Source organism: Dicentrarchus labrax, unplaced genomic scaffold (assembly GCF_905237075.1).
Source record: "Dicentrarchus labrax unplaced genomic scaffold, dlabrax2021, whole genome shotgun sequence".
NCBI lineage: Eukaryota > Metazoa > Chordata > Actinopteri > Moronidae > Dicentrarchus > Dicentrarchus labrax.
This window is the reverse complement of record NW_026136707.1, coordinates 3404118-3417418: the sequence shown is the minus strand read 5'-3', so window position 1 is coordinate 3417418 and position 13301 is coordinate 3404118. Positions and strand designations below refer to the sequence as shown.

Here is a 13301-nt window from a genome sequence, read left to right as displayed (position 1 = left end):
CCTCTGCTCTCGGTCTCTCTCAAACTTACACTTTGACTCACCAAGTAATTTAAGTAACATTAGCTATGTTGTAGGTTAGCAAACTGTCACTAAAATTGCTGCTTCACAGCTAAAAAGCAAAGAGGACGAGATGGTTTCACAGAGCACACCAGCTCCAGGCAATGATACAACTCTCCTGGAAGCAGTGCGCACTTTTGCTTGTGTTATTTGGGTTTGATTTATTTAATTCAGTTCGTCCAGCATTTTTATTAAACAATTGAGGTTATGTTTTCTTGTTGAGTGTGCTGTGATTTAAATAAAGAAAAGCATTTATCCACACCTGTTTTCCTGTTTATAATCATTTACATAATGTGTTAAGAAAATGTATGTAATGTAAAACAAATTTTTGCTTATGACATGTTATTCCCAGTTACATGGTTTTATGGGAAGCCAAAATCATGATCGTTATTACTATTGGATTAATTGAGCAGCCCTATGGTCCAGTTTATCCTCCCTATTACCTGCTTAAAGGACCAGTGCGGAGGCTTTAGTGGCATCTAGAAGTGAAGCTGCAGATTGCAACCATTTCAATACAGCTCAGCCTTCCAAGTGTATAGAAACTACAGTGGCCATGAAACTTGCAGAAAATGCAACTGAGTGTGAGGCCAAATATTGCTGCCAAAGTGAAGGCATATATAGACTTACAAACAAGTACTGAAAGGCAGGCAGGCAGCTACAGGTACAAATGGTCAGAAAGGGTCCAAACAGGTGTTAAGATTACTGGCTCACAAGCAAAAACACAAAGAAACATGTTTAAAGGATCTGGGCCGATATAATGTGACTGATAAATGAAGGAGGTCCAGGGGGGACATGGGCGGGGAATCTCAGATCAGAGTAATAAGGTGATTGCAGGGATTGCAGGGCACAAGGGAGTGGCAGGATCTGGAAAGCAAGGAGGGCATCTGGTGGACTGGTGGAAAATGGCCACTAAGGGACTTGGGGAAGTGGGAATGCAGCTGGAGGAAGGGACATAGAGTCCGACTGTGACGAAAGCTATTGGTATTGGTAACAAATCTCTGGGCCACACATGCACTGGGTGACACATTCCCTCAATATAATGAACATGGTCACTGTAGTTTATTTTGAGTCCATCCTACATACACAGTCCTAATACAAAAGCACATTACTGTGCAGCTGAAAATAGTACAAATACAATATTCTTCTCCCTGTTTGTGTATTGTTGCCAATGTTGTTTTAGAAAAGCAGTTAAAGTATACATTGTTGACTCTATTTTAAAGAGTTATGAATATGTAATTGCAGACTACAATATTGATGTTGGCAAAATATAAAGAAAAACATCCTTTAATATGAGAAAAGAATTTTGAATCAATATGAGAAGAGTATGGAAAGAGAAATCAACAGTGAAATTTACGATTTTCAACATTGCAAAACATGTGCCAGACACATCCAACAATTTGGATTACAAATACATATATGATAACTACATTAGGGTTAAGGTTAGGCAAATAAGTTTAAATTTCTTAAAGATAAGAAAAGATTGTCGCCATGGTTAAATACAAACGACAACCAGGATTCATTTTTGGCGAGACACGGCCTCTTGCACACCTAACCTGCTTTGTGCAGTTCAAACCAGTTTTCCCATTTAGTTTGGTTTATCTGGCTTTCACAGGGTCTCTGGTGTTGTTCGTTTGTAACGTGAAAGAAAAGCAAACAAACCACAAGATTTGTTAATGATTTTTGTCTGAATTCAAAAGCTTCACTACTATTAAATACTCCATCTGACCAGGAAGAAATTATTCATGATGCACAGTAACCAAGCCCAAAAGAACAACTTTCACCAAAGTCACACTTTGCATATGAAAATTGTATCAATGAGTCATGTCTCAGAGGGTTATATATAGGTTCACCTTCACATCTGAATAGGTCTGTATTTTTAGAAGATCACAACCTTATAAGAACATTCAACAGCTGGATATTAAACTCGTAAGTACTTTTATAGTTTCATATTTACAGGGAAACCATTGCACCTTTATAGTAAATAACTGTTTAAGAGCTAGTAGAGGGTGACAGCTACACATTGACATCATCGACTTTTTAAAAGTTTCTTTTCACATTTGTGAAAACACTGCTATGATAATTTGCAGGTCAAAAGGTGTATATGCGTGGAAACAGAAACTGGTATAACGTTGCCTTACATATGAATGGTATTTTAACAGCATTTCATTGACTTTATTTCAGTGAGAAGCAGGTCTTTATTACACATAAAAGTGGTGGTAAAGGTTTTTATGTCATTTTTTAAATCAACTTTAATTCAGTTTTAATATTGAATTCTTTGGACCTGCAAATGACCAAACTCGTGATTCCTGGGCACCACCAAAAACAGTAAGATGGTCCCAAAAATAAAAAGTACACTATAAATATCTTTGTAATTTATAAAAGTACATTGTTGTGTTCTATTTTTTCTCTATAGACAGCTTACAGCTTAAAGTACACAGGTGTTTTCACTTATTTTTCATTAGACCTTTTCTCAGGAGTGGGCCGCTTTCTCCTACTTTGTTGCACATGTTAGGACTGCATCTTTACCCAACCTATTCATTCATGAAGTTTGGTCAGCCGCTCCCAGTGCAACCAGAGAAAAAGTTAAAATCAACTAGAATAACACGAAACACCTGTGTGGTCATGCATGTATTATTTACCTATTTCTTTCTTCTTTGCAGTAAAACCAGAAATGGATTTTTACGTGACTATGATTCTCCTCTTCTTTGGTAAGGTCATGTTTGTCATTCACTTAATTTCATGGATGAAAAGTGTATTTTGAATTTTCAGTTTGCATGCACCATGCCACCGTATTGTAAACTTGTTGAGTCATACAGCCTAAAAGAGTCCTAAGAGTGTAAACAGACACGGTACATTAACAGGGGGCAGAAATGTATGAACTGATAAAAGATCAAAATGAGGAATTATTATCATAACTGGCGGTTATTTTGTGCAGAAGTCAAAAATATGTCTTTATGTTTGTCTTATAATGAGCACAAAAAATATTTAGTGTATTCTACAATGGCCTCTATGGATACAGATGTATTGAACCAAGGAAGCTAGAAAAAAAAATTTCCCAGTTAATTGTTCATTGGAAAGTCGTCAAATTTTTCTCCAAGCTAAACTGAAATCTCTTAAGTAAATATGACTGAAGACATAACCCCTTTGACAGACGTTTTGAAACAAAGTTGTTGTCATCTGTATAATTAATCATGAGAGCTGATTGCGTTTTTAAATCCGAGGAACATTATAGGTTGTGTCCTGTAGGTATTAGGGATGTCACAAGAACCGATACTTCGGTACCAAGTCGATAAAAAAATTATGAAAACTTGACTGTACTTTTTCTACAGTACCTTCTACCAGTACAGGAATGCTCTTTTTCTGGACCTGACAGCCAATCAGATACGCCCACACAAAACTTTTGTGCACAGTGCTCCATTGCAGAGTGCTGCACCGAGTAACCCGCAAAAACATGTACAAAATATATATTAATATAAATATACAGGTATGGGTAAAGACAAACAAAATACAGTGGGCAGTGGGTGAGAAAGAAAATGTTGTTTTTTGTGAAGAAATTAGAAATTAAAATGACTTTTTAACACTTAAATCAGTTAAATATCATCAGGCCTCATCAGCCACCAGGATTTCTTTCATTGTGAAAGCCACAAGCTCGAACATCCTCTGAGGAAACATACAGCAGCAGTAGGACAACAGGTGCTTTGCCAGTTAACAGAAACTTTTCCAATAACACAACTCTCAGACCGCCAAACCACTGTAAAGGTTGTATGCTGAGACACCCTATCAACCAGTGTGTGGAGGGTGATTTAGCGAACTGACACAGGGCTTAATTGACATCAGTGCCTAGCTGATCGTGTGGATGCAGCAGAAGTTGATCGATTCAGCTTAACGGTTAATTGTGATTGTAATTCATGTTTCTACGTAATTTATTAATGTAATCCACACAAAACACAGATAGACAAGAAAAATAAACATTCAGCAGAATACAGTTCAATCAGGTAACTCAGGTAAAGGGTGCACTTTGCATGACACTTTTAGGAGAGAGAAATTCCCTCCAGGTAGCACCAGACAGATTGACAAGATGAAAAAAATATTACAGAGAGTTTGTTAGGCTATTTAAAAGCCTACTTTGTTTATTAGTTATTAAGTGTATACGTGTGTGTATATATATAAATAATCAGCTATACATATATTAATTAATTAATATTCTTAATGAAATTAACCTGCATAAGTATTGGATTGAGAGTATAAGATAATATTAAATGGACACGCATGACAAAATAATTCATGTAAGTGATTCAATAAATACTAAATATGTCCTCTATCATCAACCCTCAGGATACGGCTTCAACTCCTGCTCTCAGTTCCCCAAGCGAAAGTACTACTATGTTAACATGCCAATGAACTGGACCGAAGCTCAGCATTACTGCAGAGAGAAATACACTGACCTGGCCACCATCGAAAGCACAGATGACATAAGCAGGCTAAAACCTGATTTTCTCTATGCATGGGCATGGATAGGACTGAAGGATGACCCAAAATCCTGGAAGGTATCCATGGGCAATGACACCAACTCCTGGAGATGGTCAGCGACTGGTCTAACAAGCAAAACTGGTTACCACAACTGGAAAGTAGGGCAACCAAACAATGAATGGTCAAATGCAAACTGCGTGAGCATGGGCACTAATGGAAAATGGTATGACAGGGACTGTAAGTCACTCTGGAGTTTTGTTTGTTACAATGGTAAGAAAAATACTTAATTAAAACTTTTTTTTTTGTTGTTCATAGAAAATGTCACAGCTACAGGACTAAAACTTTTCAACAGTCGCGATTATTTTCATTGGTTAATTTGTTCCGTTTTTTAGGATGACAAATAAGTTGCAAAAAAAAAACTTTTCAAGCTCATTTTGAGATCTTCAAAGTGTTTTGTCCAACCAAAAGTCCAAAGGATATTCAATTTACAATTAATCAGTACAATTCTGGCTTAAAAGTAAGCATTTTGTTCTGAAAGAAATGACAAAGCAATTATCTGATCATCAAATGTATTATCGATAGATTTTATGCAGATTCATTACTAATCCTCCCTCAAAACCCATTGGTCTGCTTTGCACCTGCAGAAATGATAAAAAAAACAAGGAACGAGCAGATGGAGACTCATGAGCACAACTGCTCAAATATCAGTGTTTTCTTTCTAAAAATGCAAAGATGGCCCTTATTCATTTTTCTTGGTCTGCACTTACAGTCGGAGAAGCGTTCAACCCCTTCTAGTTTCAAATTCTGCCACCCTACACACTGTTTTCATCGGTTGGCATCTTTTGCACTCACACCTATTTGGTAACTTGGCTCTGTGCAGCTGGTGATTATGTTTATTCAGACAAATAATAGTTCGCCACCAGGGACGTATCTATGTTCCAAGAATTTACCAGACAGCCATCAGCTCTGAGAGTAGAGAAAAAGAAGATGATCAATGGATTGACCTGGTCATGGCGCCGTCAGGAACATCAGGTTACAGTCACAGGAAGTGATTGGAGAGGACGTCTGACTCTTTACATAATGGCTTGCATTTCACAGAAAAAGTTCAGTTTAAATCCCAGAAAGTAAAAAAAGTAACCTGTGGAGTCCCCGTGATACAGACACCTACAAAATGCAAAAAGACGTAAAGATGATTGAATTACAATTTTGTTCAACACTGTTGAGCACTAATAATAAAATACCTGCTCCACCTTGCAGGTGTTTGTCTTTGTCAAGCACATCCAAAATAAAAACTGAAAATAAACTTTGTGCATGTTGCTGAAATTTTACACAACCTGCAAAAACAAAAACTATGATATCTATGCTATGATTAGCTGTAGCCTAAAATGCAGAGAAGACAACAGTGACACAACAACAAACAAAAAGGATTAAATAAAATAGATGATGATGGTTTCATTTTTGTCTATTGCAGTTACAAACCAAACTGAGAAAACCTATGTGTTCATCTCGGCTCTAAAATCATGGAATGATGCTCAAGCATACTGCAGAGAACACTACACAGACCTTCCTATGATCGAGAACAGTGTAGAAAACAATGAGGTCTATTCTGCAGCACCAGCCGAAGTTTGGATTGGTCTGTACCGAGTGCCATGGACTTGGTCCGACAACACCCAAAGCTCCTTCAGACAATGGCTAATTGGATTCCCAAATAACTTTGGTGGTCACAAGTTCTGTGTAGACGAGAATTTTCTACATACATGGGAAGACGGGAACTGTGATGTGAAGTTACCTTTCATTTGCCATCAAGGTGACTGTTCAATAACGCAAATAAATTCTTTGGAGTTTTATCATTCAACATTTACTGAATGTGTCTCTTTTTATGTGTTCATTGTACTGCCCAGTTTCAAAACTGAAGACCACGGTGCGGATGAAGTTTCAGACTGACGCCGACATAACGGATCCAGCTACTAACGCCCAGATCCTCCAGCAGGTACATTTTTTCTGGTTTTTGAAGATATAAATAAAGAACAAGAAAAGGAAACTACAACCAAAGAGGATGGCACAATAAATTAGAGATAAAATGAATATTTATTATATTTCCCCTCAGCTTGCTGCAGTGCTAACAAGTCAGGGATGGACTGACTTCAATCTGCAATGGAAGATTCAGCCCACAAAACAGATGAAGACAAACTAACAGAACCTCAACGCAGTTCACATTTTTAATATATTTTTGTTTGTAAACCTATTTTGCTCTGTTGTTACTAAGTAACTTGTGTGTAATAAAGCTGCAGTGAATAGAAGATAATAATATAATGAGATAATTAGGCTTTTTGTTGCGAGCTGCAACTTGACTTGGCTATGGTTGGCTAGAGATTGGTAGATCAATACTTTGATACTCACAAGCTACTCATTTGGTATCAATTCCTTTTATAAATTATCGATAATACAGTTATATAAATCAAAACGTGGGCGGCTGCCTCATTTCCAAAAGTTTTCAATTCAATTCAATTCAATTCAGTTGTATTTGTATAGTGCCAATTCATAACAAAAGTTATCTCAGGACACTTTTCAGAAAGAGCAGGTCAAGACCATACTCCTTATAAAATGTCCAGTCCTCCATGGTGCAATCCTTATGGTACTTTGAAAACCTCAGCCTGGCTGTTCTTTCTCATTGATAAAGATTTTTTAGCTTTGCACGACTTCAGCCCTGGCCTTAAGAGCCTGTTTCGAACCTTTCTCGGCGTGCACTTCACCCCAGCTGCCATTTGCATTGCTTTTCTAGGTCACTTGATGTCATCCCACAGTGGTTGAGTGACATTCGATTAAGTTGCCGGTCATCCCGGTCAGTGGAGAGTCGTTTTCGCCCTCTGCCGGTCTTTGTTGTCCCCAATGTCTGCTGCTTGACCTTGTTCTTATCAACTGGCATTTTTGAATTGAACCCTTCTTTTCCACACTCAAAATGTTTCTTTTCAACTCCTTTGGCATGGTTAATGGTTATTTTTTGATTCTAATTACTTTTGAGGTACTACTAGCACTATTTTTGCCATCCAGCTGGTCCTATTGCAAGAGCATAGTAAAGACCACAGCAGTGTTTTTTATACTTCCTTTTTAAATAAGATTTGGTTCAGGTGATCACCTAATCAGTACCTCATTAAGTCGAATTGAACAGACACTGTAATGGAATGGCTGCCATATATGTAGAGATGCTTATTTAAGACAAATTTAGAGTGATTTCTTATTTTTTCCCAGTCCAGACATTTTTATGTAAATGTACTCATATTTGCTTTTGTAATAAATTTGGCATTAATGGCCGGTATTTGCCGTATGATTTGCCTTTAAATGTAATGAATGGGGTTTTTTATTTTGAAAAATCACATACCATGCATCGGTAAAATTGTATCAAACAGTATCGTTTACAATACAGGTCATAATGAAGATTAATCGATAAGTTATAAATCATTAGTCACAGCCAAATGTTTGTATGTAGCAGGCAATTTAAAAAAGTAATTAAACTATGCTGTGTTGATTTTATGGTTGTGTGTCTTATTTGCTCTTTTCTCTGCTTCTTTGTTATGCTATAAAAGTTTTGGATAGTTTGGCTTGACTGTGAGATAAGTTTACCCACAATCATCTCGACCAATTTGGACTTTTTTCTTACAAAGTGACTCTGAATTAGGGCTGTGATGACACCTGTAATTACCATGGTAACAGCAAGTGCAGTTTAATATTAAACTGAAATCAGAATAATGAGCATCTGTTTACAATGCAGCTGAACAAACAGGTTTTAATAATGAAAGGCAGTCAAAAAATACTATATAGTGAGACAATTACTGAATGTAAAAACATTTAATGGCTAATGAGGAAAACATGATCAGATCATGAAAAGCAATTAATTAAAAATGTTAAGGATTATAACAAGTGACAGTCAAAAGAATTGTTGCATGGGAAAATAATATATGGTATATTTGTATGAAAAGTATAGACTTACAAAACTCTGAAAGCTGACACCAATTTCCTTAATTACCATTTTACAATGAAGATGAATGTACTGCATTTCTATGGGATGTTCTTCTCAATCAGCAGAGCAGTGTCTAAGTTTATCATACATAAAACTCAGCAATCAGGTCCAACTTCACACTGCTGCATTTAAACTCTGTTATATCTGAACCAGCTCTGAACTGGAAATAAGCGAGTCAAATGCTAAATCACACAAGAGGCCCACTATGACTGCATGTATTTATACTCAGTGGCCACTTTATTAGGCACACCTGTACAATCTAATGCAATCTATTCTACTGTTCTGCCATACATACTACTGTCCAGGGTTTTAATTAATTCATTAATATCATCCATCTTTGCTCACTACATTTTATCCAGATTTTACAATCAGTATTGGCCCAAAGACAGGTGATACAAGTACATAATTATACATTTTCAGTAAATTATACAATTATGTCACTTACCTCTATTCCATCAGACCCGCGAGGAGGATCGTGTTGTGTGAACTGTTCATCGACGCGACACGCAGGCTTGACAGAAGTTTGCTTAACGCCTCACCGGCACCAGAAAAATATCTAGCAGGTTGCACATCTAGTCGCGTCGGAGACGAGCCATGCAACGAGCTACAGCCAGTGAGGGCAGACGCGGGTAGCCTTTCTCGCCAGCACCAGACAAGAAGCAGCGAATCGGTAGTTACTTTGGTAACAGCCAAAGAAAACTTCTTAGATACACACATATAATGGATAGTGAATTAACAGTCCTATGAGTCTTTATTCAATTTGGCGTGTATCTGCTCCACCAACCAGTACTTATTTAAGTGAGAAATCTTAATTATTGGAACAGTCTGCCTTTGATACCAACCGTCTTCTCCCACTGAAAGAGCATAGCTACAATGGAGGCCGAGCGTGTTTAGGAGACAAAAAGTAAAGTTTGTACAGAATACAGTTCTCTTTATGAATTATACTGATACCAAATAGACAGAATATAATATTTCTTATCGTCCTGACACTGATTGCTAGTAGTTTGATTAATGGTTTAATAATGTGTGTACTGATTACTGACACTGGCTGATCATGCTAATTATAATTCACCTGATGTGCTTGTTGTTAATGGTATTATCAATTACTCCTGATGAAATGTAGTTTGGAGACCAGACAGACTCTTGGGTTACTCATTGTGAAAGATCTTGTGGTGTATGACCAGTTGCTGATCAGTTATGTTGTTTTATTTTGTTTATTGACAATTCATTTAGACAACTAGGTTATTAGATTTCATTGTTTCAATAGTATTCAAATTACCACATTTCAATAGGCAGCAGGTAAAGCCTGAATTTTCCCAGAGCCAGCACGCCAGCTTGTTTTTAAATGTGCTATATAATTAAACTTGACTTGACATACTGCAATGAAACATATCTTAAAAGAGCTTGTTCCCACAATGCAGGGTTACTTCCAAGGAAATTAAACTCAATATTGAATCAATATGGCCAAAGCAAGGATGCACAAGACAGATTAATATTGTAATCACTCTGGCCAGTGACAATAACTTTCAACAATGTTGTGTGCGAGTCCTTACAAAGCACTTAGACTGCAACGTAAGTCTAACAAAGGTTGACAAAGGTCTGTGATCATTTGTGAAGATAACGACCTCATCTCATTCAAATCACTGTCTTTGTTTTTCCGCCCAACAAAGCTTCATAATGTACCGTGTAAATTAGATATTTGCAAAACAGATTGTACTCTTCCACGCTCTCTCATCTTAAAGGTTTCCAGAGATTGTAGTTGAGCCTGCTGCCCTTGTGCTGCTTGCTGTTATTATTATTTTTTATTTTATTTTTGGCAACCTTTTATCAACTACAAGGAGGATCTCCCATGTCACATGATTGAATGATTGTCATTAACCTGTTAACCTATCTCTCAGCTCGTTTTGTTTTGTTTTTTTGTTGGTTGTTTTTAGTATAATTGTCTCGTCTTGATCCATTTTTATTGTCTGTTAATTTACTTTTAAGACATCCTTCAAGTACAGTGAGCGTTTTTATAGCGTCAATGTGTGGCTGCGTGGTTTGTTTTCTATTTGAGAAAAAAAAAAAGTTTAACAAAGGTTGATAAAGGTCTGTGAGCATTCGTGAAGATAAGGACCATAACCAAATCAAATCGCTTTCTTTGTGAATCTCAAACAGGCGAGCAAAGCAGTGTGCCGTGTCCTTTATAGGTAAATAAGGTACTTGCAAATCAGATCGCCTTACCAATAAAATGACTACTGTAGTTTTGCATTTTGAAGGAACACTGATCTGGGGAGGACATTTAAAATTCACAAGGGAAAATTTGCATTGCTGGAACTGAGAAATCTTTTCAACATCTTGTCAGCTGTGGAAGAACAACAGCTTTTTTCATTTGATCTTAATCCATTAATTGTAACACAATAAAACATCTGTAATGCACAGCCACAATTCTTCTCTGCCAGCCAGAGGTATTTACAGAGGTGGCAGAAGTAATCAGATAATTAAAAGTACTAATACCACACTTTAAAAACACTCAAATACAAATAAAGGTCCTGCATTCAAAACCTTATTTAAGGAAATGTACGTACAGTATGATCGTAAGTTCATATGTTTGTAGCTCGTTCTCACTGTCCTCTGAGAACCACATATCTCTAAAAAGTTATTCATGGCCTCAGAAAAATAGCCATTTTCAGCTTTGTGACAATGTATTTTCCAGCTGATCCAAGAACATTTTAAAACAGTTTATTAAGCTTAAGAGAGGAACTATCTTTTAACACGTAATCCTTCAGTTTGTAAAAAAAATCCCAAATAGGCACATGTGGAGATGCATGGTTTTTACTGGACAGAAAGGGGATGGAAAATTGTAATCTGAGAAGAAACTAAAGCTGTCAGATAAATGTAATAGTAAAGTAAAAGCACAATATTTGTCTCTGACATGTAGCAGAGTAGAAGTATAAAGTTGGATAAAGAAATGGAAATACTTAAGCACCTTGCATTCGTACTTACAGTACTTGAATGAATGTACTTAGTTGCATTCCACTACTGGGTATTTGTCATTTATTTATTATCATTTTATTTATTTTATTATTTGCTTCCAGCCAATGGCATAATATGAAACTGATTTTAAAATGTTTTCTTTACTTTGGCAAACTAAATATTTATCTGTGAGTAGAAATAGATGTCAGTATGGATAACTTAACTGCAAGTTGAATCTGCTAATCTAGTTTGTTTAAAGTTCAGTATTACGAATAAACTAATAAAAGACAGACTTATTGAACCCCGATTTACCAACTGAAACAAATCATGGCAATATCGATCATCAATAGGCCAGGCAAAATCAAATATACCTTCAAAAGAAGAGTTTAACTTACAGACAGCCCTTTTGAACCTGTCCAGTCCCTGTATCTTCCTGTTGCAGTTCATGTGACAGCGACAATAAAGAGATATATTGCACTAATAAATAACTCCTCGATGGTGCTAGGCTCCAAGTAAAAGTTTACAACTGGTTGTAAAGAAGCAAAAGGAAGACTGAGGATCTGTTAGGTTGTTGGTTGTTTTGCTCCTGCTACCATTTGGTGCAATGCCATATTCGGAGAAAACGCTGGGGAACTGCACCAAATGACAAGGAGATGAAGTAAATTGATCTCAATGTTACGGTTATATATTAAGTCTATTATAATATATTAATATTAGGGACGGTACAATATATGGACTGGTTGATTGTGGTGGATTTTCATTATCGGGATAATTGTGAATATCCTCCTGAGTGTCTTGAAAAAGCCTCGCTAACATGACTTTTTCTGTTTTATTCTTAATTTCCACAAGGGGGAGCCTGCATCTTTACAGTCATTCGTAAATGTGTAAGCATATTTTAATGATCATTGTTTGTGTCAGAACAGGACTGAGCATTTAGTTCATTTATATCAACGTAGCATATCGCGTCACACACGTCTCGTTGTTCAAAACACAGAATAAATAACTTTCACATTGTGTGTACTAGTAGCAGAGTTTGACGTTGTTTTGGATTTTCTGCAACTATCCGACTAATGAAAAGTCGACTCGGGCGACTGATAGGGGGCGGCCCTAGGATGATGAATGATGGATGATGTCTCATTCGTAGCAGTTGTGTGCTGCACTTTATTGGAGGTGGGAAAGTTAACCTGACGTACACGTGCCAAAGTAACCAGTGAATAAGATAAAAGATAGTTAAGACCGATAGTTCGGCTGTAGACTCTCTGTTTTTAATCTGAACAAGTCAGTACCTCCCAACCCCCTGCCACAAAAAAATGAGTGATGAATGGCTGAATAGATGCACTCCTCCCAGAGAGTAGAAAACAAATGGGACCGAGGGAAGAGGTGGAAGATGAGGAGCAGGGGGAGGATGGATGAAGGAGGAGAAAGGAGGACAGGGGAAGACTGAGCTGGGAGGGAGGTCCAGCAGCAGGCTACAGGAATGTTTCACATGCCTGTCCTCTGGATGACCTGGCCTCCCTGGAGTGTGGGAGATCCTGGGAGTAATTAGCCTCCTTTAACATTGGATCGGTGCTGCCTCTACGCCTCAATGGGTTTAGCAGTGGCATTGAAGGAGATCAAGTGTATTTATATTTTCAAACAAAACATTCTTCTTTGGCGTCGTCCGCCTGTAACACTCTTTTTATTTTTATTTTTAGACGATGCATTAAAATCCTTTTCTCTGTATATCTTTTTTTGTTTGAGGATGTTAAAGGCAGGGGACTTGTTTTCAGTCATTTCCAGTTGATGAATGTTGTAAATTAGG

The 13301-nt window shown here is 37.1% G+C and overlaps 1 protein-coding gene across 1 annotated transcript; it reads left to right on the top strand.

The window, feature by feature from the left end:
* The first annotated feature begins 1932 nt into the window (after positions 1-1932).
* On the top strand, positions 1933-8058 carry LOC127367515 (macrophage mannose receptor 1-like). Its single transcript, XM_051407412.1, has 6 exons — positions 1933-1983; positions 2718-2765; positions 4393-4797; positions 5999-6334; positions 6429-6517; positions 6635-8058. Exons 2-6 carry the CDS (start codon positions 2729-2731, stop codon positions 6719-6721), a joined length of 954 nt encoding a protein of 317 aa, XP_051263372.1. The 5' UTR covers positions 1933-1983; positions 2718-2728; the 3' UTR covers positions 6722-8058.
* The last annotated feature ends 5243 nt before the right edge of the window (positions 8059-13301 follow it).

Excerpts from the sequence above, each read along its gene's own strand:
- LOC127367515 (XM_051407412.1), top strand. The coding sequence starts at position 2,729 with ATGGATTTTTACGTGACTATGATTCTCCTCTTCTTTG. Across the intron at positions 2,766-4,392 it reads TATGATTCTCCTCTTCTTTG|GATACGGCTTCAACTCCTGC; the intron begins GTAAGGTCATGT and ends ATCAACCCTCAG. Across the intron at positions 6,335-6,428 it reads ACCTTTCATTTGCCATCAAG|TTTCAAAACTGAAGACCACG; the intron begins GTGACTGTTCAA and ends TGTACTGCCCAG.